This window comes from Rhodofomes roseus, assembly GCF_022264815.1.
Source record: "Rhodofomes roseus strain CIRM-BRFM 1785 chromosome Unknown C8Q71scaffold_10, whole genome shotgun sequence".
Lineage (NCBI taxonomy): Eukaryota > Fungi > Basidiomycota > Agaricomycetes > Polyporales > Fomitopsidaceae > Rhodofomes > Rhodofomes roseus.
In genome coordinates, this window is record NW_025952966.1 from 449371 (window position 1) to 474632 (window position 25262).

Consider the following 25262-nt stretch of genomic DNA (forward strand, 5'->3'; position numbering starts at 1 on the left):
CCTTGAGGCCTGGGTTTGAAGACCGCTTCAGATCAACTTCGAGGGTCCGGGCTCGGAAGCATCGATATCAAGTCTATGTAAGGGGAGAAACTGCTAAATTTGGCTCCTCCCATATCTACATCTCGTACTCTGCATGCTCGACGCGACGGTTCATTGCGGTTTGGCTCTGCGGCTATGTTTGCTATCTGGCTGATGCTGGTAACGTTACAGTATACTAGATGGTGTCAATCAAGATGGGAACGTGTCTCAGTTACCTCCACGATCTCAGGGTGCACGCCTGTCACCCAAAGTGCCTTCTTAGTCCGGATAATACCCACTTTGTTCCATGCATCCGATTTCCTCTGCACACGACGGACGATCATACTAATAGTGCCCTCCACATAGTGACGGGACGATGGCCGCTATGTCACTCACAGTGATAGGTCTAGTGGTGCTCATCATCTCTGCTTGGGCACTGTCCTCGAAGGCGGGTCCGAAACATCCACCGCTCTTCCCTGGTCCGAAGGCCTTGCCGCTGGTAGGAAATGTGTTGCCGTCTAGTAAGCGCCTTTGGCTTACGATGGCAGCGTACAGCGAGCAGTTTGGTGTGTACTGTTCAGACGCGTCAACGCTCCGCTTACGTCCCTATGACAGGACCCATTTATTCACTACGCATTCTGGGAAGCAGTATGCTGGTGTTGAACTCTGCCAGCGAAGCTCGGGACCTCATCGAAGGCAAATCGAGCCTGTACGCCCCTCGCCCTCCACCAAAGATGGTCGAGCTGTAAGTATCAGCTCGAGAGGAATTACATCGTTCAATTCATATGTATCCTGGTCAGTGCCGGTATGGACCGCGGTGTTCTCTTCGAGAGCAACCCCGTCCGTATGCGCAAATCCAGGAAGCTGCTTCACATGGTTCTTCAACCGCGGGAGCTTAGATTGTTCGATCCAACTCTCGTCGAGAAGAACAACCGCTTCTTGCACAACCTACTCCATAGCCCACATAAGTTCCTGGAGCATATCAGGAAGTGCGTCTGGCGGCTCCAAATCATTAACGGCTCCGAGAGCTGACGTGCTGTATGCAGGCTCCCAGCTGGGGTCACTCTAGCTTTGTCGCATGGCTATGAAGTACAAGAGGAAGACGACCCATACGTCGCGATGGCGGACGTTACCGTGCAGAACTTTGCCAAGGCCAGCGATCCGGCAGCTTTCCTGGTCCACTGGCTCCCTATCCGTGAGCATCCATATATTTTGTCTACTCACAGTGAGCCTTCATGCCTCCTCGTAGTCGCCAAACTGCCTACATTTCTTCCGGGTATGCAGTTCAAGAGGCTTGCGCTGAGCTGGAGGCAACAATATACGGCCCTGGCGGAGAGAGGACATGAGCACGTAGAGTCAAACATCGTGCGCAAAGTCTGGTACTTAGCGTCGAGACCGGACTGAACTCGCTTGAAGGCTTCGGGGACAGCTAGGCCGTCGCTGACATCCCTGGCCCTCGCATCGGAGTTGAAGGACGAACGGGACATTATCATGTTCACAGCCACGCAAGTGTACACAGGCGAGCAGCTTTATTGGTCTGTTCTGCCGGACGTCGCTGACGCAGAACGGCAACCCAGGGGGAGCAGATACGGTGAGTTCAGTGATCTTCGTCATCTTTCAGCTAAAAACCCTGTCTACTCTCGACAGAGCACCGCGACTCTTTCCTCATTCTTCCTCATGATGATGAAGCATCCCGACGTTCAACGGCGCGCGCAGCAAGAGATCGACCAAGTCATAGGCGACGAACGCCTGCCTGTCTACGGTGACCGACCACAATTGCCGTACATCGAGTCTCTTTTGAAAGAGCTCCTGCGCTGTTGTCCACCAATTCCGGCAGGTACGTTCACCCAGTCTTGCACCTGCCGCTCCGCGCTTAGTCGTGCAGTTACGAGGGCCCCAGCGCAAGACGACGTGCACAAGGGGTACTACATCCCGAAGGGTACTGTCGTCGTGGTGAACTTTTGGTGACTTCCTTCTCGTTCCGGGTCGTACGGACACTTCTCAACGTTGCACTAGGGCTATGCTGCATGACAAAACGCGGTACGACGAGCCGGACCAGTTCAGACCCGACCGTTGGCTCTCGCGGGATGCGGATGTGAACACGGATCCTTTCGAGGTCATCTTCGGGTTTGGTCGTCGGTACGTTGACTGTAGCCGTGAGTAGTGCCAGCGCATTCACACATAGCGCACAGTACGTGCCCCGGCCGCCACCTCGCCGAATCGTTGCTGTTCACCGCCATAGCGACCACGTTGGCGGCATTCGACATTGCTGTACCACGCGATGAACAGGGCAACCTGGTAGAGCCGACCGGGGAGTACAGTGATGGCGGTATCATGTTAGTCTATTATCATGCCTGTTGAGATTTGTGCTCATTGCGATAATCAGCTGGCCGCTTCCCTTCAAGTGCGACATCCGAGCACGTTCGGAGCGGGCAAAGGAATTGATACTAAACAGCGTGGTTCAGGCTTGAAGTTGAGTCCGTTGGTTGTGAATCTCCTGGTGGCCAAGCGATGTCAGTGTCATCGTTACAGGCATGGCACCAAGTAAATCGTGGATACATAGATGTTGCAGCCATTTGAGTTCGAATATTCGTGCGCGATCGTCGTTGTTATTACACCTCATGGATAAGCGTTTCGTAGCACTTGTCGAGCAAGTAACTTAGCAAGTAGGTCATTGGAACGATTATACACACTGCAATTGTACGTTGGCACATGGCAGAGTACACGACGTGGCGAACGCATCGAGTCAGCGCCGGACAGCGATACATATTCGCCATCCATACCAGAGCTTGCTAGGCTTGCTGATCGTATTAAAAGCTCTTCTGATTGTCAATGTAGACCAAGGCGCGGTGCTCGTGAGCGAGTTGACATCCTATGAAGTGAGAAGCAGACATGCCTTATCGCACAGTGGGAAGTGAATCTTCCACATAGTCCGGAGCTCTTCGACTCGTACAAAGAGTATGCCGCGGGTGTACCAGGGCATGAACAGCCTGCGGGCCCAGTCCGCCATCGCCTTGACCGCCTGCTGATTGTGCGACGGTATATAGTCCTTGTGACTAGCCTGGAACAACATCAACGCCAGGTGGACGCGAACGGGCCGGCTGAAGCGAGGGTGCTCAAGCAGCGGCTCATGGAAGGACTTGAGCGTGTCCTCATCTGGCAGGGAAGCCTTAAGCTCGGCTATCTCGGCCTGGCCCGTTCTGAACTCGAGGTCCATCGCGAGAGGAAGCACGAGTGTGAGGAGGACGAGCTGGTTGCTGGATATGCTCGACAGGATGTGGCGAATCTCGTCGCAGCTCGTCCGCCATGTGTCAGAGCGCAGGGTGTTGAACGTCACCGTTAGAACGCGTAGGTTGGGCGCGTTCGATAATGAGCACCGGTCGTCTGTCAGAATACTTAGCGTGCGTCAGCTTGTGCGAGTAGGACCTTACCAGGATCACAGCGGAAGGACAGGAGCTCTAGGTGCGGCCGAGGATCACTTAGAATACGAGCGATGCCCCTTGTCCCAGAGACAGGTGGGCATGGATCGCGGGAGTTGCACACAAATAACGCCATTCGCTTCTCCAGCTTCGACGTGTTTGACCCGGCTTTACTCCAAGGCTCGTACGTTAATTCTTGAAGGCGACCAGCGACATCTGCGGCAAACAACCAATCTAGGAGCAACTCGCAGATCCATTCGTACGTGTTTCTGACTTCCACGCGCCTCAACGCGTGTTCGACGCCGCTCTTGTGCATGCGCCTCGCTGCATTCGCCACGCGGGGGGCGAAAAAGGCAGTGCGAGGCTCCTTAGGTCCTCCGCAGTCGACGTCCTCTAGAGTAAGATGACAGAGGAGAGGAAATGCCGAGATGACATGGAGGAAGTCGCTGACACAACGCAGCTTGCAATCAGCCAGGGTCAACGTGGAGATACGCGTGAATCTTGGCAGCAGTGCAATGAAACTAGTAGCGTAGGACTGTGGGAGACAGTTGACGAGGCGCAGCTCGATGAGTGTAGGCATGCACTTGTGAAAAGCATGCGGCACGACATGTCCAAATGATAGCGGCTCCGATGTTGGTCCATCGCGTAGTTCCACCTCGAGACGCGAAGTCCAATTGAGGTGCTCTTTGACGCGAGTGTTGTGCAAAGCCTGCCGAGCGAGAAGGTCGAAGGTGCATCTGGTCTGGAGAGAGATGTTTCGATAGAGGCACCTGATGCTATGCGTGTGCCAGGATCGACAGACGAGTGCGCAAGTGTAGAGATCTCCGTGTGCCGGCACGCAGTCAATTATGTTGTCAGTGATGTCTTCTGTAATCCGGTTCGTGAGGGGCATGGGAAGAGGCAGGAGAAGTTTGTTCTGTTGTTCTCGCAGCCGGTCTAGCGTTCGAGAAGGAGACCAAAACAAGTCAGAACAGCTGGCGTAGTCGCTGTGAAATCTACAAGGAAGAAGTGCATCACGGCCGTCGCTGTCCTGGGATGTTTTCGAGCGTTCCATGACTTCCGCAATATTCGGCGGCGTACAGGACGAGAGTGTCGGCCTGTTCGCTCTACCAACATGCGTCGGCGCTGAAAAGACATAAGATGCAGTGGACCGTCAGGCCTTCAGGCTTGGGAGGACGTACCCGAGCCCTGGTCTTCACACTGTTCGAGACTCATACCTGCATAAGATCCTGCGAAGCAGAACGAGGTCTCAAGGAGGTCGCTGGTGCCCTTACAATGTACTTACCACCTGCCAGCCTTATCCCTCATGCCACCGCTGACGCCGACTCATCGATCTTCGCACTGTCACGGTGCAGCAAATAGTGGGACATACAGTCGAGCGCCGGTTGCAAGAGGAAGCCAGCCTAAGTCTTGAGACTTATAGAAGCATATAATTAGCACATACATATGAAGCTGCAGCTATGGGTGAAAAATCTGCGGGAAGGAGGCTGAAGGAGGTGAGGCTCGAGGCGGGGTTGCCATGTCCAGAACTTGAAGCTTGAAGCGCCGCTTGAGCGCCGCGCTGGCGCCGCGGACTGCAAGTTTTACGTAATGCGCAACGCAATCAAATTCGCATTCAAATGGATCGGCGGCTGATCTGACCTCGAGCGAAACCGTTCGGCGTTCACTGCCAGCGTTCAGACCAAGGTCAGGCTATTCACTGCCAGCCGTCCGCGTCCTCCAGCACCTCCCGCTGTCGACTGAGCTTGGATTCAATACTGCTCTTGTGCTCTGTTACGTCTATACGCACGCAATGTCAACCGTATACGAGAGCCTTCTGCCGAAGCTTGTCGCGATCCTCGAGGTGACGCAACAGGCTGCAGACAGTCCACCCACACAGCAGGTCAAGCAAGCGTTGGTCCATGTGGTATGTGATTTGCAGTGTGGCATTGAGTATGTGATCGATAATGCAATGTTGGTCGTAAGACAAATGACTTCAAGGAGACTCTCAGACAGGCGAAGGACATGGCCAGCACGCTCCCTGGAGGCGAACTCTCGGTGGAGGAGCAAGGTGAAGTCATTGCGATGCTCGAGAAGTTGAAGGAGAGGAAACAGTGCGTCTGATGTCTGACTGACTGGCGGCACATATTGACATCGCGGTGCACCTCAGACAACAGCTCGCCAAGTTCTCCGCAGACGTTGATGCCATCACCAAGGCCACGACACAGATGAGGATGGAGGTTGACTCCACTGCATCGACCCCTGCTGTGTGAGGATATGGTCTTTGTGGCCTCGTCCGAGGTTCACGGGCGACTAGAGGTCATGCTCCATCGACGAAGCAGTCAAGATCATAACCGTTTCGTCAGCCGCAAGCTCACTTTCCGCCCCTCTTTCAACCCTCTTCCCGAAACATAGGCTGCGCTGTACCCACCAGGGCTGGTCCTTCGCCGTCCACTACTTCCCAGCATGCGCAGGCGTATTCCCGTTGTGCCTTTCCTAGGCCCACTTCCTCTGCTTCTGACCTTGGCTTACCGGGTGCAAGCTGGTGGCGTCACTTGGGTTAGTCCCTCCGCAGGGGTTACGTACAAGTCCGGCGACACTATTGTCGGACAATGGACTGCAGATGGATCGTTTTCCTCGCCTTCGTTCAGCTTGTGTACCTCCGGGTCCGACAACAGCAATACACCTTCCGCAAATTGTGGAAGTGCTGTGTGGCCAATCATCGAGAAGAATGGTGATGCTAGTCTGATCCACCTGTACGTCTAAACCATGTTCATCTCTGTTCACGGGAACCTATGTGTGTTGCTTCATGTTTAGGTCTCTTCCGACCACCACCTCTGCTGGGACCTACTATCTTCAAATGCTTGACCCGGACTCGGGCGGGAGTGCTAGCTCTCCGACATTCTCGCTGAACTGTACGTCATGCATCTGTCGCATCTGACCCTCACTCAGACTTGTCTTTCAGCGGGATCTCTGGTTCCCGTATCTTCTGCCCGCTTTCCTGTCGACGTTCCTGCGACCGTCGTTCCCCAGTCCGCGCCGCACCAGTCCTCCGTGTCATCGTCAATCCAGCCTCTTCCGGACTACAATGATGTTTCCAGACCAACTCCAACAGCTGCCTATGCTGTCCCGCTCTCATTGGTGGGCGTCGTACTTGTCGTTGCAGGCGCGCTCGGAGTGCATCACAGGCGCAAACTACGGCAGGAGCTCTCACAGGGGCCTAGGAAGCCAGGCAGACCTTCCTGCGCCCGAGCCTCGGGCAGTTATACCCGCTTCCCTGAACGGCGCCCCAGAGGATACGAAAGCAGTGTTGGGTCGCGAGCGTCCACACCGACTGCCAGCGTGGCTGAGTCGTATAACGGCTCGAAGCATTACGAAGACGACAAGCGTACCGTGGAGGATGAGCGGAGGTCGCTTTACTCCGTCGCTTCGCTCAAGAGGCAGCCTGTCGTGCGACGCATGACGCGGGAGCCGTTCCATCGCGAGTCACAACCGACAAGCGGTACCTATGGACGCAGACGGGCGGGAAGGATGGCTGCGGGGGCGTTCCGGGCTGGGGTGTCGCCTATACCTCCCACGCTCTCGAGGTTCTCCTCTGCAAGGTCAGACGCGAGCACTATTAGGAGGGAGAAGGCCAAGGCGAGATTGGAACGATCCGATCAGGACGTGGACGATGGTTTGGATGCTGTTGTGAATCGTTATTTCCATCCGTCACCGGTGCCGCCACCGCTCTCGCCTCGCCTGTCGCCGCCGGGCAGACTGCATACCCGACGCAGCGCAGTGGAGTATGCTGGGCTAGGATATGACAAGCCCTTACCGAAGTGTCCAAGGCAGCTGTATGATGAGGTTGCGCGTCGTGTGTCGGGGCAGGAGTTCACGCGTAGGAGAACCTCGGGACGTCGGTGAAGGCTTGTGGTACACTCATATCATTGATGTTATTACGATTTTCTTGATCAGCTACCCTTTTTGTCTCCGTTCTCTGTGAACCTCATATTAATGCACCCATAACTTTCCTACTCATGGAAGAATTCACTCAGGGGACCGGGTCAATACAAATCATTTGGTGCGCAACTTTACCTCTAATTGTGTATGGCTGAATCGCATGGCAGGCTCTAACTCCCTTTTATGCGCCACGCATGCCTTCTGTGCAATGATGAGCCGACTCACGAAACAAACAAGGCAGTCCTAACACAGCACAGGAGTGACTGTCTACGGAGTGCCTTGTTGCGCTCAACGTGGCAAACCCTCATCGCGTTCTCCGCAGTTTGAAGGCTCGTACTCGTCAATGCTAATGATTGGGCTCAAGTATGATACTGGGACCACCAGAGGCATGGCTACGGTACTAAACGAGCCATGGGCATCATACAAGCACCTGTGCCGGAACGGTGAGTGCATCGTCCAGATTAGGCAGGTGAAGTTGAACATGGGTGATGTCAGCCCGCCGGGGAGGTTGACATCGGCCAGTGTGCGGTCAGCCCCCCCTCCTCGCATAAAACACCTCCCTTACGGTCGCCCTCTCCTTCACCTCTTACCACCATCGTCCGAGCCACCATGGCCTTCGACACGTTGGCACTCCATCTCACCTCGAGTATCCTACTATCGTACACCGTCGTGCAAAGACCTAGTGCTCCCCGGAAGCTTCTCATGGCGCTCATCATCGTCCACGTTCTCCGCATGGCCGTCGAGCTTATGCCCGTCCTGGCGCTCCTCACTGACGTGTTTGGGGCATTGGTGAACTTCCTCGGCCGTCCTCCTTGCGTCCTGATCCTCGCCATGGCCGCCCTCGTCCCTCGCGAATGTTCCCACTGTCGCAAGTGCGCCATCCGCATCCCAGCCTCAAGGTTCACGAAGGCTGCCCTGGGGGTCGACTACGACTGCCTTGTCACCGGCATCAGTGCTCTGTCGTCTGCGGTTTTCGACAAGCTACCCGTCTGGCCTAGCTTCGACGCCTTCGCCTTCAGTCGACCGTGCCTACTTCCCCTTCCTGCCATTTCTACGTCGCTCAGCATGTCCAAGGACATCGGTTCTGCGCTCATCGATCTCGTCTCATCTCCCACCATCACCGTCATGGATCTCGCGTTGGTGCCTTTCAAGGGAGCGGTCACATCCGCCTTGGTTGCTGCAGAGTCGCTCGTGTCCGTTGCATCTAGCATGGTTGAAGATCTAGCGTTGGTGCCATCCAAGGGAGCAATGACCTCTTCCTTGGTCGCTATGGAGTCGCTCGTCTCCATCGCCTCTAGCGTCGCCCAAGATCTTGCACTGGTCCCCTCCAAGAGCACGGGCACCTCTATGTTGGTCGCTGCAGAGTCCTTCGTTTCTCTGGCATCAGTTGTCGTCGGAGAACTAGCACTAGTTCCATACAAGGTCGCGGTCTCCTCCACCTTCGCTGCTACACCATCTCTCGCGTCCGTGGCATCTGGGGTCGTCGAAGGACTAGCGTTAATTCCCTTCAAGGGAGTGGCTGATACCACCTTTTCTGCCGCACATTCTCTGGCACATCTGGCTCTTGGGACGATCGAGGACGTTACCGGGCTCTGGGAACCTGAGCTGCTCGATATCTGGTCCACCACCACTACGCAATGGATCGACACCCAGGATGGTCTCTGGCTGTTCATCCAGCACATGCACGTCCCGAAGTTGTCTTGGAACATCGGCGACGTTCCCATCATCGGTTCCTGGGCGGAGACTAACTGCGTGCGCCTCAACGCAGTTGAAGTCGGCTATGACTCGCAAGACATCTTGTGCAGTATGTTGTCCGTGTTGTGTGATCATCTTACGCTTCTGACCTTTTCGTAGTGCTTTGCGAGATAATCGGCTACCCGGGATATTATCAAGCCGTCCCGTTGGACGCCTTCCCTGACATATTCAATGACACCGCTCTCCCCACACATTGGCTCACGAACTTTGCTCACCATTTGTGGTCTACCTCCTCTGGTCGCGTATCCGTTCCGACCGTCGTCAAGGCCTCGGACCCTCGCCTTGGCCTGGTCCTCGGTCGCCGACCCATCACCGCTCAGTTCCTCGCGCGTCTGCACCGATACGTATCTGAGCGAGTTGAAGAGTCGAAGACCCCCCGAGCGAACGACGTAGCCTCGTTGTTCCCTACAGTCAAGCTTCCATCCGGAAACAAGTCAAGAGTAGCCCTTCCGCTCGCGATGTCCAAGCTCATTGACATCTGCGCGAGCGACGCCGGGCTCATTGTGACCTCGGTCGATGTCCCATCCGGTACATCCAGCGACGCGCCCCTTGCCAACGTGATCGTCAAGCTGCCAAGTGCTAACGCAATTGAAGTACAAGAGCAGCAACGCAAGGAGTGCCGCGGGTGCCCGGGCCCTCGAGAGAAGCATGAGAGCGAAGTTGACGTGACCCCTGCGGTCACTGATGGTAAGTCGTGATGTCTATGCCCGTCTCAGCGCCGCTGAACACCAGATCTATAGACAAGGAAAACACCCCAGTCTCTGCTGCGGGCTCGGACGATGACGCCAAGAAGAGTCGTCGCCCAACGCGGATGACCTCGGCTGGTATGCGCATGGTCAACAGGGCTGTCTTGAACGCACTCTACCACAACCGCCGTCGATGATCCACGACGGATTAACCTCGATTTCGAGTCCGCATGCCACCGATCAGCATGCGATGCTCAGGCCGCCTTCCGTCCAAGCCAATTTACCGACAGTCATCTATCACGATCTCCAATACCCACCGCATACTACTGTGCAAGGGAATGCAGTGCTCAATTTCAGCACATACTTGGCACCATCTATCCACGTCCACCTCTTGCAACGAATATATGACAAGCACGACTAGCGCACAACAGCAACTATCCGACGTTCATCGAGTGCATAGCCAAAGCTTCGACTGACCTCGTGCAGAGGCCAGTGGGAGCCTTGACAGTGTACTCGCACATCTGCATCAACTAGCAAGCCATGTATTTGTTGCCCCATGTACTATTAGTATTTATCGCGAACGACAGTATGCACGATGCCACGTACAACTATTCCGCAGGGCCCTGGATTGTCCGAGTCATTGAGATTGAAGCTGTCAAGGCAGGTCCAGCGTCGCTGGCGTCTATGGGCCACATGGGCTCACGCGAGCTTGAAGTGGAGCGGCCCGACTATCCGCGGGCCGCCATCGACACCGACGCAGACCACATACATACTCGGCAGAGCTGTTGAGAGCTGTCTTCCCACTTTGCATTCACGCGGGCTCCGCAACTGAAGGTGACTTGATTCGAACGATGGACCGACAAGCCGTGGAGCTGGGAGACCACATCTTGGATAGGCTACGCGCGTGAGCCACAAGCCCACTTCTCGTATCCGGACACACCTCATCCGAGCGCGGCACAGCACGCCCTCCACGGAGCGCATACTCATAGGACTGGCAGGCGTACCTGCCTCCGGGAAGTCCACCCTCACGCAGCTAGTTATCGGCCATGTCAACCTGATGTTCCGGCGCGAGCACGCTTCGGGCTCCGTGGACGATCGCGACATCGCGGTGCTGATCGGCCTGGACGGATGGCACCTCTCGCGCGCGCAGCTCGACGCGATGCCGGACCCGAAGCTCGCAAGGGATCGCCGCGGGGCGCACTGGACGTTCGACGGAGAGTCGTACGTAAACTTCGTGCGTGCACTCCGCAAATCGCACGCAGACCCAACGTCTACGGATGGCGAGGAGGATGTGGTCTATGCGCCTTCATTCGACCATGCCGTGAAGGACCCTACGCCACGCACAGTCGCTGTGCACCCTCATCACCGCGTTGTCTTGATTGAGGGCCTGTATTGCTTCTTGGGTATTCCTCCATGGCGAGAAGCGGGGGAGATGCTGGACGAGCGGTGGTGGCTGGAGGTGAGCGAAGAGGAGGCGGAGCGGAGGCTTGTTGCGAGACACGTGCGGAGTGGGGTCGCGAAGGATCTCGAGGAGGCCATATGGAGGTCAAGGGAGAATGACGCACCGAGTGAGTTTATACATCGAAGCGTACGTTCAAGGATGTGCATGCTGACGTCCTGCAAGACGGCAGGTTCGTCAAAAAGAATATGCTGGAGCCGACACGAACCATTCAGAGTGTGGAAGATCTTGTATGCACGAGCGCATGAAAACATTGGCCCAGCCGATTTCGATATAGAGTACAGACAGATAGCGCACATTGACAAGGGCGAGGCCTAGGTCAGACGACATCAAGATGCAGTTTCCATCTTGAGGCAGAACCACACACCGTCCCAGTGTGCGAGCGTTCACGCGTCACGTACAACACCGATGATCTTGGGTGTGACACGGGTAAGGGATAGAGTACAAGCGGCAACAGCGGCCAGGTATACACGGCAGGGTGATATCGATACAAGAAAATACACGTTGGGAAGCGCGATGTCATCTAGCAGCGTTGTCGTCACGATTCGCCTTGCGTTCGGCAGTGACTACAACAAGGTCAGCGGAGACAATATATCATATGTACCAGCAGAACATACCCCATGGTCTTCGATCCATTGGACATTGTTGTTTGGACGCAGACGTCGCGATCCACTGCAGTAAGCAATGCATATGGAAGACATGGCTGCATTCTCCCCAGACTGCCGGCGGCTGAGTCAGCGGTTCGAGGGAAGTGACGATATGACACACTCAGCGGACAGTCATCACCAGGCATCTTGCATGATGGACAACATCCTTCGTATGGAACGCGACAGATACCGCACACATCGCCCTCGCCGTCATCGTCCATGTCGGAGTGACCCGTGTCCCATCGCCACTGCGCAATTCCGTGCCAATTCTTGACGTGCACCTTCATGGTTCAGAAGACAGCAAGATACGGGGCAGCAAGGCGGTTCAGCGAATACGATGCAGTCCGCAAGTGCTCTGCCCGTGCTGAGTGCCAGTGACCGAGGACGAGCCTAGAGGAGTGTTTGGCTTTGTGTACGCGTCACCGCGTTCGAATCCAAGGCGCGTCAATCACGTGGCTGCGATAGACGCGTTCACATTGCCACGCGCAGTCTAATAACTGTCTAATCCTGGCCCGATGCCGTCAATATTGTGGCTGAACAGGCACTGCCTGTGTCCCTGGCCCGTCCCTGGCAGACGCAGCCCTGCTTGCCTTGTTCGCCTCCATCACGCACCGGTCTTGCTGCACATCTGTTTCTTGGATATCTGCGTGCATAATTCTAGCGATGGCCCTCTCCTCGGCCGACGCCCACGGCCGGATGCTCAAGCGAGCAGACCCCTCGACCATACAGAACAAATTCATGGTCGGATATCAGGGTTGGTTCACCTGTCCTGGCGATGGCCCGCCCCTGGATCCTCACCATCATGGCTGGCTGCATTGGTTCAACTTTCCCATCCCTGACGGAGGCCGCCCTAACACTGACCTCTGGCCTGATCTGTCCGAGTACTCCCCGTCCGAGCTGTATCCTGCGCCTGGCGTCAAGTACCCCTCGGGCGAACAAGCCTTTCTTTTCTCATCGCGAAATGCGAAGACAGTCAACCGTCACTTCCACTGGATGGCCCAGCATGGCGTAGACGGTGCTTTCCTACAGCGCTTTGCGGGTCAGACGGACCTCGAAGCAGGAAATGAGGCGATTAGGAATCAACGCGACGAGGTCGGTGATCGCGTCAGAGAAGCTGCGGAGAAGGAGGGCCGAGTCTTCGCCATCATGCAGGTGTCTTGCGATTTGTGCATCCACCGTGGAACCTAATACGACTATAGGTATGATGTCTCCGGCGTTCCTCCTGAGCGCATACAACGGGTCATTGAGCATGACTGGATGCACCTCATGCACGACAAGGGTATCCTCGATAGCCCAAACTACCTTCGCGAGAAAGGCAAGGCAGTCGTGACATTCTGGGGTTTCGGCTTTGCAGATTCACGCCATGACCCTCACGTTGTCCGAGCTATCACCAAGTTCGTTCGAGAGAACACGCCGGGTGGCGCATATATCATGGCGGGTACCCCAGCGCATTGGCGGACGTCAGTGAGTGATGCGGATCCCAACCCCGACTTCGTGAATGTTTGGCTCGAAGAATTCGATGCCATATCGCCGTGGACAATTGGGCGATATCACAACGAGGAATCAGCCGATTGGTTTGAGAAGGAGAAGATTGCTGGTGATGTGAAGCTCATCAATGAGCGGAACGAGCGTAGGGAGCAGACTCAGGTCGGGCGCAAGGTCGACTACATCCCTGTAGTATTTCCTGGTGGTTCTGTACGTATCTGGTTTGAACATTCTTATTCAGAACAAGATGACTGACGTGCAGTTGCGGACCACAACAGGGCCATAATCTTTCCGAGGGCAAGTGGGGATGGAATGACGCCCCACGTCAGGGTGGTCGTTTCTTGTGGAGGCAATTGTACAACGTTCGTCGTCACGGCGTTCGCATCGTCTACGGAGCTATGTGGGACGAGTAAGTCCCGGACCCTCGTGTACAGCAAGATGCGCTTACCCTGTTATCAGATACGATGAGGGGACTGCGTACCTTCCCGTTGTGTCCCACAAGAACCAACTACCTGTCCTTGATACGCACAGATTCATGGCGCTTGATGAAGACGGATATGACTTGCCGCCGGACTGGTGAGTCAAGAACCTCTCCTTCGGTGCGCTTGTTGTCATTGACAAACTACATCCAGGTATATGCGGATATGTGATTTCGCTGCTGAGAGCCTGCGAGGCGAACGGATCATCCACGACACTTTCCCTCACAAGGAACTGCAGGATTACTGGTCGACGCACCCTCGGTTTGAGGACAAGCGCGAGGATCCGGTTGCTTCTGGTAGCGGCAGTCATTTCCAACCTGGCTTTGATCCGGACAAGCCGGACAATGGCGACGATCTTCCCCCGCCGCCGCCCTACTCACTAGAAGATGACTTCGTTGCTGCTAGCACTTCGTCGTTATCCGCTCAGCCTTCTGTCACTCGTCATACGAGCGCGGGTCCGCCACTACCGTCAAAATCGACCAGACCACATGATGTGCCTGGCGACCCTTCTCTGACGAGGGCGGCATCTGTAGGGTCATCTTCGACCTCGACGACCACATCGGGAGTAGGAGGTCCACCTGTCAACACAAGCTCTCGACCGCCTCCCGTGCCACCTCCTGTGCCTAGTGATGCGAACCGCCCGGTCTCTGCTGCCTCCATCGATGCGCTCGCGGACCAGTTCGGCAGACAGTCCTCGATTCACGGGTCTCATGCTCCTCGTCCAGCACCGCCTCCCATGCATCCAACGCATGCACCGGCGCCACATCCGTACGGACCTCCTCCGTCCTCGCCTTCTGCATATGCGCAGTCTTGGGCGTCCCCTAGCCCGCCACCGCCTGCAGGATGGTCGCAGGCTCCATGGCCTCCGCCGCAGTGGGGTGCAGGACCTCCGCAACCGCACGGCCCGCCCAGTCCATGGGCGTATCCCGGCGAGGCGTACCGTAACCAACATGCGTATGGCTATGGGCAGCCTCCAGGTCCAGGCTACGGCATGCCGAACGCGCCCCCGCCCCCCCTCAGACCTCGTCCGAGTGTTTCTTCGCATTCGTCCGGAAAGCCCTCGGTATCGGTAGAAGGTAGTGACTTTCCTGTCCCTTACGGGCCACCGTCACCATACGAAACCGAGGGAGGCTCATCATTCGGTCCTGCTCACGCTTCCTTCCCAGTTCCCGACGCTAGCCTGCCGCAGGGCTTCGCACAGCCCCAGGCTCACGCACCCTACGGTGGTTATTCACAGGGACCAGGTGAGTGGTCTTCCTCAGGTTGCCGCCGACGGAGCTTAGTGTATCTTTGACTGATCTTCTCTGCGCGTCTTGTCTAGGATATCACCCTGGTTATGCCGCAGGCCATTCTCGTGAGCAGTTCCCGTGTCTTCGTCGGTGCATTGAGGGACGCTGACCATCAACGTGTGTCGGTCGGATTTAGCACCTCCACATTTCCCATCGCCCCCGCCTGGCTCACCTGGGCAGCCTGCGTTGGCTTATGGTGGGCCGCCTCCACATCCGGCGCCACCGGGCTCATATCCGTATGCGGGCGGCTCGTCGTCATCCACGCGGCCCTCTCTATCTTCGGACCCTATCGCGTATGCGAAGACCAAATTGAATGAAACGCCTCTGCAGAACCTTGCGCAAGGTCAGTGGATCGATTGAACTTCCTGTGGATTCCTGTCACTGACGATGATCGTGTTCTTTATGCATATACGTCCGTGCCGGCAGCCGGGTCGAAGTTATGGAACAAGTATGCGCGGTGACGAACTTCAATGTCCCGGTTCATATTCTGTAGACAATGTCCCGTGTATCGATGACTCCTGTAGCGCTAGTACCCAATATCCCCCAATTCTTCATGCAGCGAGCGAGCACTGTACCCATGCCCGATATACTCTGGGATTCAAGAAGAAACGCAATCTATTGCATGGGGATGGAAGCTATGATGAATAACAAATACGAAGTACGAAGAACTAGTCAAACGGTCGAACCTCGGGCAGGTATGTGAGTATGCAAAGATCAATACAATGGCGTCACTGATAAATTCAACCCGTATAAGATATACTCTTGGCAACAATAACAACACAGATGGTCGTGAGGCGTGATAAAGGCAATAGAAGTTACTGGAGACAAGCTGATAAATACTGGCCGGCTGTCAGCGCCTGCAAACTCGGTGCTGCAACGTTTTCAGTACAAGCAGTACCGACGAGGGGTTGTTGACTCACCCATAGATATCGCGTGTATGCGACGCCTCGCCGAATGCTAAAATATCAACAGCCTGCCACTGCTGGCCGCACTGCCACCGGTATCCATCAACCCAGGGCCAGGTAGTCTCCCCATCCAACCGCGAGGGTGGTACGGCGTGTCGTGGGTATCCAGGCTGTACGAGTCGCGTTCCTCGAGGACCTTCCCGTTCGAGTCTACAAACGGTCGCACAGGTGGGAGCGGGATGGGCGTCGCTTTGTTGTTGGGCGTGAGGTTGTAGAGCTTCAGTGAGTCCGGCACCCAGCGCGTTGGGGACTTCTTCCGCCGAGGACGCCTCTCCTTCCGAGATAACTCGGCAGCCTGGTCCTCCGCGCTGCCTTCCATCGGTTGAACGGCTTTGCGCTTGCGACCTCGTGCTTGCTCAGCGGGTGCGTCTGGAGTCCGGAGAGCAGCAGCGGTGGTGGAAACGGTGGTGGGAGCGGTGGAGGGGCCCGCCTCGGGAGCAATTTCAGTCGCCGCTGCTACTTCGGCGTACGCAGTGCCTCCCGCTGAGGGCCCCGGCGCCTCAGCTGGCGCGGATGCTCCCTGGTTCACGGGTCGCTGCGCGCATTTCTTGGCGTGCCTATTCAGGTTGGAGAGCACACCGAAACGGCGACCACATGTGTCACATGCGTAAGCTAAGGCGCGAGTCGTCGGTCGCCCGTTAGCTTCCAAGGGAGCAAAACATAAGCCACGGAAGTGTCCCACCTTTGTGGCCGGTATGGACGAGGAGATGCTGTGCGCGGAGCACGTTCTTAAGCGACTGGTGACGCGAACAAGACCAATTGTATCTCACCTTCCGTAATGTTGATGGCCTTGGAATGATGACAAAATCATTAGGAGCGAATCATGTTTGAGATTCGTATAAATCTACCTGTCGAAGCTTTTATGGCACATCCAGCATGGATGCATCTTCTTCTCATTGCTCTTCGACCTTTCGGTCGGCTGCTCCTGAGTCGGAGGCGTGGCGGGGCATTCTTCCACTACTTCGTGCTCTCTGGGTATGCGGAGTTCTTCGATAGAGGGAGGACGACTATGGGATTGCGTAGCAGGCGGGTTGGAGGGTTGTACTCGGTGTTGTTCGATGGCCATCGTGGGGTAAGCTACTTCTCCTCCCGCTCTTGCAGCCCGACTTTTATGTGTCGACGTCGCCGCCGCATTGTGAGAGGGCGGTGTTTGGAGAGGACCTGGTGGAAAAGTCGTGACCGAACGAGTATACGGATGGCTGACCGCGTAGTACATCGATCCGGTGGCGTCGCTGCAGGCGGTAGGGTCGCTGAGTTGAAGCGTCGGAGTCGCATGTGCGCCCAAGGGAGATCCTAGTGAGAAGAACAGAGGCGTTCCGTAAGCATTCCAGGAATGGTATTGGCCATCTTGTAGAGGCTGTGGCGCTGCCATCCAGGGGGGCCAGTGCGGCGCTGGATTGTGAGACTGCATCCTTGTGGTCTCCGACCGCAGGACGAGAGACTCGCGATCGCACGCGGACCTGGCGATATATATAAGAGTGGAGCATCAAGCATTGCACGACGTACGTACCGCGCCGGTCTTGCGAATGCCACCGCCCAGAAGCCAGCCGCAAGGGACGTTCCTGCCTTCTAGCCACAGGATTCGATCGTGCGACGAATGCTGCCCACCTGAACACCTCGAAGCTCGGTCTTCCTCTGCTGGCATGTTCATATCAGATTGCGAATGCCCGCGATCGGCTCCCACACACTTTCGGCGCCTCGCCTTGTCAAGGTTCGTCGACGGGGCCATGCGTCCCGTCCCGGCTCCGCCGCACACGCATGTCTCCCATCCGGAAAGCTCACCACTCTGCACTTGCAGCTGGCGACATGCCTCAAACGTCAAAATCCACGAGTAGTGATGAGACGTACGAGGGATCCGCCGTGGCGCGCTCCTGGTATGGGAGTCGCGGGCTTGAGGTGCGCGCTATGCTGGGGCCGTGCAGGCCACTAATGGTGCCTTGCCCCATGCCGCATTCCGTCTTATTTCCGGTGGTCGCATGTATAAGCGTCTCTAAAGACGTCTCCCGCAGGCGGTTGGGGCGCCTTCGATAGCGCACTAACCAGACACGCTGATCCATCGACAGAACCTTCGAACTGAAGAGAACCAGACAGGTGTGAGCACTGTATCGCACGCATAGCGGATAGGGCTCACCAACACCGACGAGGAACGTGCTATGGGCTGCGTCCGGCAGTCGGTGACCCTGACTCGGTCCCTCACGGCTTCCTACATCTCGGAACTCCAAGGAGATCTGACCCGGTCTTGCAAGTTGTCAACGCACCGGCTACTATACGTCGTGCATGAGGTGCACTCTATCAATGCCATCGCACCAGCGAGGCCCATCACCCCAGTTGCGTGCCGCTACACACTGCCGCGGTGCCCCAAGCAACGCGGACATGATTGTCTAACATCCTCCGGCTCCATGGATCGGCGTGTTGAACAGACCATTGTCGATACCTGTGAACAAGATGTGCCGTCCTGTTGAACAAAGCCTTTAGTTGTTCGCATATGCGAGTAGAGGCATGATTGATTGCGTTTACTGTGAGCCGAAGTAGCGGCGGTGCTTCCATTGACATGGCAAGGCAACTAGGACATCAAAGTGAGTGCCCGGCTAGACGTTATGTGAGCTCTTCTTCTAAGAGCATTTAGCATGGCATACTCGGAGCTCGGTTTGATACCCATGCGGGACTTAGGTGAGATCACCACCATGGTAAGACATACTATTGAGCTGCGGCGTGAATTCGGCCGCACTAGACAGTCACTTCCCAGCGTATTCATCACGCTCAGCGTCCGACGCTGACTACAGGCCCGTGCTAATGATTTTGAGGAGTCACGGTCGTGGAAAGGGGGAGACTCGGACTCGGAATTGAGTTGATGACACAAGGCACGTACCTGCGGGCTGTTAACCAACTGTACAGCTATCAACAGAGGCCGTTACCCCAAGCATGTGTAGCCTTCATGTGTTCGTGACGGTGCTAAAGAGCAGAAGGTAAACACTGGCAGAAGGCAGGTGCATGCATGAGTATTAACGACATCGCCTGCCGAATTTGGCATCTGGTATTGTCACGTGATGCCTCTTTGCAGCCGCGTTCTTGCCGCGGCGCGTCTTCGGCGCGCTCTTCACCACCTTGCCTTGCCACATCCAGACGCCTACTTCCTTGCATACCTCGAATCTAATCTTCCTTATACCCCACAATGCCCTTTCCTGGAACGCAGAAAAATGAAGTCGAACAAATCATCAAGGCACTTTTGAATGCGACAGGTCCTCGCAACAAGCGACGACTAGCGGACATGTTTATGGACCTACCGGACAGGACGGCTTGGGCTGAATACTATGCGGTGCGTGCTATAGAGCGTGTCTTCCTTATGTGCATGCTTACGGGTCTAAGCGCTCTAGATCATTCCGCAACCCCGCTGTCTCAGTGGCATTCAGAGCAACTTGGCAAAGAACAAGTATAAGGATCCGCTAGACGTCTTCACTGACCTCGATCTCGTCTTCCTGAACGCCCTGTACTACAACGAAGACGGGAGCCAAATCGCACATGACGCTGCTACACTGAAGGTATGCTCAATTGCTATTCGTACTGTGTATGAGCTCACACGTGCGGACCCTCAGGCTCTGCTAGAGACAGAATGGAAACGACGATCAGTTCTCCCAACACCCCGCGCGTCTCCGCCCGCTTCTTCAGCACAGAAGACACATGCAAGAGCAGCAGCAGCAGCATCTAAAACTGCTCAGCAACCAGCCGCGACCAAGGCCACAACGCGACCTACGCCAGCTACCCGGCCACAAACAGCCGTAGTCGCGCCTGCTCCGTCCGCTCCAACTGCTTCAGTTGCCAAGAGCCCTGAACGGCACTCCTCACCTGAAATGGATGTCGATATTGGCGGGACGCCTGAACCGGAGGGCCCCTCTCACGGTGAGAGTAGGGACGCAGAGGCCGATGATATAGTGAGGCAATTAGAGAAGGGCCTACCAAGATGGGAGGGCTTCGGAGAATTGGGATGGATGAACGAAGTGGATCCTGTGAGCTTCTCAATTACAGGATGTTGCTGTTGTGTGCTCACGCCGCGGCAGAACCGTCATGTCGAAATCGTACAAGCCGTATCTGGTTATCAGGATGCTAGGTGAGCGCATTCATTACATGTTATCATGAATGACTGCGAACAGTGCGTTGCAAGTGGTTTCCGCCTTGCTGCAAGCATGGAGGCAATTCCGGAGGAAGTTGCAGGGTTGCCTTTCAATGTATGTGTTTCTCTTCTGCATGTCGGCTCTTCACTCATTTCGCACCAGTTCCCGCTGTCCCTCTCGTTGATTGAGGTGAGTAAAGACCCTATAGTTCCGCACGTGCGTGTACAAACGATTTCGATGACAGAGTAGAGCACGAAACAAACAATATGCATTCTCAAAGGCATTTGACGAAGAGATGTCACAACTTTTCGTGATGGGTCGGCGCACGTATGAGCCCGGTACCGAGGAGTACGGACACATCCTCATCCTTCAAGTAAGTGCCCATGCGGTGTGCTTACCATCAGGTTCTGACCCCGTCACGGCAGAGGCTGTATCATGCGCTCACGTCCTCAAATCCGCCACCGGGTCCTCCATTTACTACGACGACCAACTTCGCGTCTGTGCGTGCAGGCCCTGGTACAGCGAAGCCCCTGCACGCAAACGCCGAATCAGAGGGCATTCTCGGCGTGACGACGTACCGTGTCTCCACCAAAGACAGAGAATTCATCAATGAGGTGCACTTCAAGGGATGGACTGTTCGGCTGGCGGACTGGCTGCACATGAGCAACCCGGATGATCCCAGCAGACCTATCGTTGGACAAGTTTTCCGGTGCTTCGCCTGGGATGCTGCGTACGTGGAGCTCATATCTGCCAGTGCCCAGTCGTACTGACATACATCGTAGTAGCGGCAGGAAGGGTCAACCGGGTGTGACGGTGGCCTGGTACCATCGGCCCGAACAGGTAGATAACGACCTTCACCCTTATTAGACAGCGTGCTTACGACTAGCTGCTAGACCTTTCACCCGGCGCGCCGCCAATTTTGGGAGAATGAGGTGTTCAAAACCAGTACGTACCGCTGTATGTGATCGATGGAACGCATGGCTGACGCGTGTTTAGGCCATTTCGCCGACCACCCGCTCGAGGATATCATCGAGAAGATCGCCGTGCAATTCACGGCGCGCCACATACGAGGCCGACCACGGCCCCCTTACTGGTACTTGGGCTGGCCGCTTTACGTCTGCGATTCGCGGTACAACGACCGCGAACGCATCTTCGTCAAGATCAAGAACTGGAACTCATGCGTGCCAGAGGAAGTGCGGAAGAGCACGGAGTTCATGCCCATCTATCCATTTGAGAAGAGCGTCTTCCCTCGGAGGTTCAGCAGTCCATTCCTCACCGGACGGGTCAAAGGCCCGGGGGGCATTGCCGAGGCCACAGAGAAGGGGGACGGCGATAAGATCGAAGGCGGTGGCACCGGTAGGAAGCGTTCGAAGCGAAACCCCGGTGCGACGTCGACCCCAAGTCGCACTGAGCAGACGGATCGAGCGGGTCCTAGCAAGGGGCTGTATGTTGGAGCCCCTGCTGCTCAGGCTGGTGCCTCGACGTCGACGTATCAGTACCCGCAGAACGCACAGAATCCACGTGCCCCGTCCACCCAGCAGGCGACCGACAGGTCGATTCTTACATCGGCTGGGCTCACCGCTCTCGGCAGTAATGTGTCGACAGAAAAGCTACCTCCAGAAACAGGCGAGTGCATGCGCTATAACAACACCAGGCGGGCATTGACTAATACTGTTTTAACAGTGAAACACTTTGACCGTGATCCTGACACAAACGAGGTGCTATGGTTCGCCTCGCCCCCTGTCGACAGAGCTCGCTCCCGACCGCCTCAGCATAGTCTAGCATATCTGCATTTTCTGGCCAAGAAGCGCAAGAAAACACACGACGATGACCGGGCCATGGATGTGGACGAGGTCCCGAATGGGCCATCTCATAAAAGGCTAAGAATACAGCCGACAGTAACAGAGACCCTAGGACCGCTGTTGGTCGAGCTGACAGCTGAGCTTGGCTCCCCTGTTGCCAGCTAGCAGCCTTAATATTATTGCCTCGAGTAGTAATCTTCACTATCCTTCACTTTTATGCATGGTATCTGTACATACTGTATCCGATTAATCTGTATAGCTAACTCTGTATCCATGTCTCTTCGTGGTCGAGCCATACTTGGAACCACACCTGCGTCTCCCTCCATACTTATCATTTCACAAGAGTCTACTGTTTCGGGCACCATCAGATCGTAATCTGGCGGATGCCTCGACGAAACAGGCAAGACCTTCCGTTTGCAACAAGGACAAATAGCGTGCCGGTGGCTGTTACGCCTTGCGTAAGTCATGCACCAGGGGACGCACACCGCTCCTCCTACCATCGCGCGCGATCTATCACAGAGCTTCTCGCATACACGACTGCACGAACATGGAGCTGGGAACGAACATGGCCGCTAAGCTTGAGCCCTTTTTGATTATGTCCAAGGGCGCGAAGGGCGCGGCTGCCGCTAAGCTCGTCCAGGACGCCACTTCCGCACATGGTGTCTTTGTGTTTGCTGAGCTCCTTGAGCAGAAAAACATCCAAGAGGTACGTTGCGCAGAGGTTGATTGTGAGATCATGGATAAACGAAATCTGCATTCTATTCGTGTCTCTAGCTAGCAACCCATGAACAGCACTCGCAGAGCTACTCGTTACTGCAACTCTTCGCATACAAGACGTACCAGGATTATCTTCGTTGAGTAAAGAGATGGGTACTTGATGAGCATCAGCTAATGGGACCGCGCAGAACACAAGGATGCGTTGCCCGGTCTCAATCAAGCTCAAATTACGAAGCTCAAGCATCTCTCGTTGGTATCTTTGGCGATGGAGAGCCGGGTATGTTCGAATGGGGACAGTACCCTATCAGCTCGCTGACGGTGGTAACAAACCAGAAATTACCCTATTCGCAGCTGCTAGAACAGCTGGAGATGCCCACCATCCGTGAGCTCGAGGACCTCATCATCGACGCCATGTACCTCGAGATCATCAGTGGCAAGCTCGATCAGAAGGAGCAGCAGTTTGACGTCGAGTACACGGTCGGTCGGGATATAGAGCCGGGGAAGATAGAAGCGTTGCTAGCCTCACTCAAGAACTGGTACGTACTCCTCTCCGGGTCGGCAGGCCAGTTTCCTATATCCCACCCTACAGGGCCGACACCACGTCCGCTGTCCTAGCCACTTTGGACGAGAAGCTTGCTGTGCTTACGGCGGAGGCCGCGCAGACGAAGTCGAAGCAAGAAGCCTACGACCACAAGTACCAGACGACGCTCAAGGAGGTGCTCGACAAGCAGAAGGAGGCTAAGGCGAAGCAGAGGGCCGCAGCCTACCCCGGCCAGACAGGCCTCACTGCGGCGGGTATCGCGGAGAGGGACCGACAACGCGAGCGTGAGAGGCTTGAGAGGGAGGAGCAGGAGCGGCGACACAGGGAGAAGGAGCAGGGAAAGGGTAACAATGAAGACTACGAGGACGATGGCAAGGGGGACAGCATGGATGTGGACGAGCCCGCTGATACCGGGAAGGGAAAGAAGAAGTGAGTCTTCTGAGAATGATCTGCTAATGCTCATGTCCTCATGTGTATCCGCGACTTTCCCATTGCAGGGCACCGCCGTCCGACGCAACTCAGAGGCAGCAAAGGAAACGCAACAGGCCGTGAACCGCTTTGGAGTGGCGCTAATGGCCTCCTTCATGCTCTGCGCACCTTCGTATGAATTGTGCTTGTTGTCAGGGTCGTGTCACCGCTTTGTACGTCTGCCTCGTGTTCGTTTGTATACTATCAGGATGTAGTCGTTTCGCCGATCCTACGTGGAGATCCGCGTCCGTCGTCCCTCTGCCAAAGACATCGATACATGTCAGGGAATCTGCGTACACATGGGAAGCTGTGCTAGACGCTGTCTTTAATGCCAACTGCGGCGTGTCTGAGCAGGGTCCCTACCGTCCCAGGCGAGTTGTGATGATATCAGGAATGAGGGCGGCTGGCCTCCACCTGCCAAGCCTTCCCCCCGCGTACCATACAGTGCATCTATCGAGCACGTTATGACACGCCACTGGCCATCCTGTCAAGCAGCCTCTCCCTGAGCTGAATGAGCTTCAGTTGTTCGTCCCGCGCCCTGCGCAGTTCATGCCGCGCGAGCTCGATGCTCTGAAAAAGGGGGTCGAACATCAGCGCTGGACATCAGCTTTGTGTACGACACCGCGAACTGACCGGAGGAAGACCCTGGAACGCGGCGACTTTCGCTCGTTTCTCAGCAAGTGTCTTGTCCTTGACTTTGATCTGCTTGTGAATGGTTGCAAGCTCTGTCACGGTGACCGACGACTCTGATGGTAATATCCTCTGAGAACCGGGGTAAGCATAGGCTGCGAATGCTCGGCGCAGTGAAAGGATACCTTGAGGGCCTCCTCCTCGGCTTGGTATTCTTTGATCTTGGCTGTGAGGGCGGCTCTTCGTCGCTCCAAGACAGACACACTAGCGTGTGGTTCGGGTTCGGCTGTGATAGTTTTCTTCCAGCTATGGACATGGTGTGTATGTACCTTGAGCGTATACGGGCAAGCCGTACGCAACTCACTGTTTTATTAGATCTTCCTCGTAGCACAGAGAGGCTAGATGTGCAACGAGCTCTTGTTCTGTTTGCCCCAGATGAAGCGATGATCGTCGGGCAGCCAACTCGTCCATTGTAAGTCTCTGGATTGCGGCCGAGTAGCTTGCTCTGGTCAATCACAACTGCACCATCGCTCTACAGGAGCACAGCGGCACACCTAGAGAACGAGATGTCGTCAACTCCAAGTAACTCCGCGATGTCTGTCAGGAGATCCAAGTATTGGTGTGCCTCATCGGATAACGTGAAGCTCTCCGGGTTGACTACGAGATGTTTGGCTGTGGTGCGCATGTCATAGTACTGGAGTGTTTCAAGCATGTGAGGTCCTCACCTTTCTCGTGGTAGTATTGTAGTTCCCTCGCATGGCCCGAGCCGTCCATGGCAACGTCGAGCATCTTGGGCAGAGGGCACTATTACTACAGAGACTTCATTGAGGCTTTCTATGAGAGTGATTTTTGGTATAACATCTGCTCACGTA

The 25262-nt window shown here is 55.7% G+C and overlaps 12 protein-coding genes across 12 annotated transcripts; 8 read left to right on the forward strand and 4 right to left on the reverse strand.

Moving 5' to 3' along the window:
• Positions 1–403: 403 nt before the first annotated feature.
• C8Q71DRAFT_708021 (cytochrome P450) lies at positions 404–2489 on the forward strand (the record flags this gene model as incomplete). Its single annotated transcript, XM_047920591.1, has 11 exons — positions 404–584; positions 634–763; positions 819–1007; positions 1065–1213; positions 1268–1383; positions 1435–1553; positions 1668–1855; positions 1904–1982; positions 2035–2157; positions 2211–2354; positions 2405–2489. The coding sequence occupies 11 exons, from the start codon at positions 404–406 to the stop codon at positions 2487–2489; spliced, it is 1503 nt and encodes a 500-aa protein (XP_047778857.1).
• C8Q71DRAFT_50541 (uncharacterized protein) lies at positions 2381–4710 on the reverse strand. Its single transcript, XM_047919008.1, has 4 exons — positions 4619–4710; positions 3450–4562; positions 2915–3402; positions 2381–2840 (listed from the first exon to the last, which is right to left on the reverse strand). The coding sequence occupies exons 1-4, from the start codon at positions 4650–4652 to the stop codon at positions 2829–2831; spliced, it is 1647 nt and encodes a 548-aa protein (XP_047778858.1). The 5' UTR covers positions 4653–4710; the 3' UTR covers positions 2381–2828.
• A 519-nt stretch (positions 4711–5229) lies between these two features.
• C8Q71DRAFT_857842 (uncharacterized protein) lies at positions 5230–5689 on the forward strand (the record flags this gene model as incomplete). Its single annotated transcript, XM_047927444.1, has 3 exons — positions 5230–5343; positions 5403–5530; positions 5587–5689. 3 exons carry the CDS (start codon positions 5230–5232, stop codon positions 5687–5689), a joined length of 345 nt encoding a protein of 114 aa, XP_047778859.1.
• On the forward strand, positions 5477–7474 carry C8Q71DRAFT_758844 (uncharacterized protein). Its single transcript, XM_047923758.1, has 4 exons — positions 5477–5530; positions 5587–6172; positions 6234–6331; positions 6382–7474. The coding sequence occupies exons 2-4, from the start codon at positions 5883–5885 to the stop codon at positions 7320–7322; spliced, it is 1329 nt and encodes a 442-aa protein (XP_047778860.1). The 5' UTR covers positions 5477–5530; positions 5587–5882; the 3' UTR covers positions 7323–7474.
• A 493-nt stretch (positions 7475–7967) lies between these two features.
• C8Q71DRAFT_907514 (uncharacterized protein) lies at positions 7968–9996 on the forward strand (the record flags this gene model as incomplete). Its single annotated transcript, XM_047928958.1, has 3 exons — positions 7968–9162; positions 9213–9800; positions 9854–9996. 3 exons carry the CDS (start codon positions 7968–7970, stop codon positions 9994–9996), a joined length of 1926 nt encoding a protein of 641 aa, XP_047778861.1.
• A 654-nt stretch (positions 9997–10650) lies between these two features.
• On the forward strand, positions 10651–11506 carry C8Q71DRAFT_796829 (P-loop containing nucleoside triphosphate hydrolase protein; the record flags this gene model as incomplete). The annotated part of the gene is made up of 3 exons (XM_047925705.1): positions 10651–10703; positions 10760–11367; positions 11424–11506. 3 exons carry the CDS (start codon positions 10651–10653, stop codon positions 11504–11506), a joined length of 744 nt encoding a protein of 247 aa, XP_047778862.1.
• Positions 11507–11777: 271 nt separating this feature from the next.
• On the reverse strand, positions 11778–12192 carry C8Q71DRAFT_796830 (RING finger domain-containing protein; the record flags this gene model as incomplete). Its single annotated transcript, XM_047925706.1, has 3 exons — positions 11778–11824; positions 11876–11977; positions 12027–12192. The coding sequence occupies 3 exons, from the start codon at positions 12190–12192 to the stop codon at positions 11778–11780; spliced, it is 315 nt and encodes a 104-aa protein (XP_047778863.1).
• Positions 12193–12411: 219 nt separating this feature from the next.
• Positions 12412–15353, forward strand: C8Q71DRAFT_50623 (uncharacterized protein). The gene is made up of 6 exons (XM_047919015.1): positions 12412–13053; positions 13105–13600; positions 13669–13799; positions 13850–13966; positions 14023–15223; positions 15295–15353. Exons 1-5 carry the CDS (start codon positions 12569–12571, stop codon positions 15161–15163), a joined length of 2370 nt encoding a protein of 789 aa, XP_047778864.1. The 5' UTR covers positions 12412–12568; the 3' UTR covers positions 15164–15223; positions 15295–15353.
• A 610-nt stretch (positions 15354–15963) lies between these two features.
• On the reverse strand, positions 15964–17732 carry C8Q71DRAFT_50630 (uncharacterized protein). The gene is made up of 6 exons (XM_047919017.1): positions 17634–17732; positions 16972–17583; positions 16894–16912; positions 16806–16833; positions 16079–16735; positions 15964–16029 (listed from the first exon to the last, which is right to left on the reverse strand). Exons 2-5 carry the CDS (start codon positions 17532–17534, stop codon positions 16116–16118), a joined length of 1230 nt encoding a protein of 409 aa, XP_047778865.1. The 5' UTR covers positions 17535–17583; positions 17634–17732; the 3' UTR covers positions 15964–16029; positions 16079–16115.
• Positions 17733–19218: 1486 nt separating this feature from the next.
• Positions 19219–22359, forward strand: C8Q71DRAFT_758865 (uncharacterized protein). The gene is made up of 12 exons (XM_047923759.1): positions 19219–19439; positions 19498–19662; positions 19717–20127; positions 20179–20228; positions 20283–20346; positions 20395–20421; positions 20477–20605; positions 20658–20962; positions 21015–21072; positions 21126–21177; positions 21229–21858; positions 21916–22359. The coding sequence occupies exons 1-12, from the start codon at positions 19296–19298 to the stop codon at positions 22197–22199; spliced, it is 2319 nt and encodes a 772-aa protein (XP_047778866.1). The 5' UTR covers positions 19219–19295; the 3' UTR covers positions 22200–22359.
• A 222-nt stretch (positions 22360–22581) lies between these two features.
• C8Q71DRAFT_857849 (uncharacterized protein) lies at positions 22582–23844 on the forward strand (the record flags this gene model as incomplete). The annotated part of the gene is made up of 6 exons (XM_047927445.1): positions 22582–22740; positions 22809–22887; positions 22940–23028; positions 23085–23287; positions 23341–23721; positions 23790–23844. The coding sequence occupies 6 exons, from the start codon at positions 22582–22584 to the stop codon at positions 23842–23844; spliced, it is 966 nt and encodes a 321-aa protein (XP_047778867.1).
• A 378-nt stretch (positions 23845–24222) lies between these two features.
• C8Q71DRAFT_857850 (uncharacterized protein) lies at positions 24223–25179 on the reverse strand (the record flags this gene model as incomplete). The annotated part of the gene is made up of 6 exons (XM_047927446.1): positions 24223–24330; positions 24394–24522; positions 24576–24696; positions 24755–24889; positions 24945–25062; positions 25116–25179. 6 exons carry the CDS (start codon positions 25177–25179, stop codon positions 24223–24225), a joined length of 675 nt encoding a protein of 224 aa, XP_047778868.1.
• Between the last annotated feature and the right edge of the window lie 83 nt (positions 25180–25262).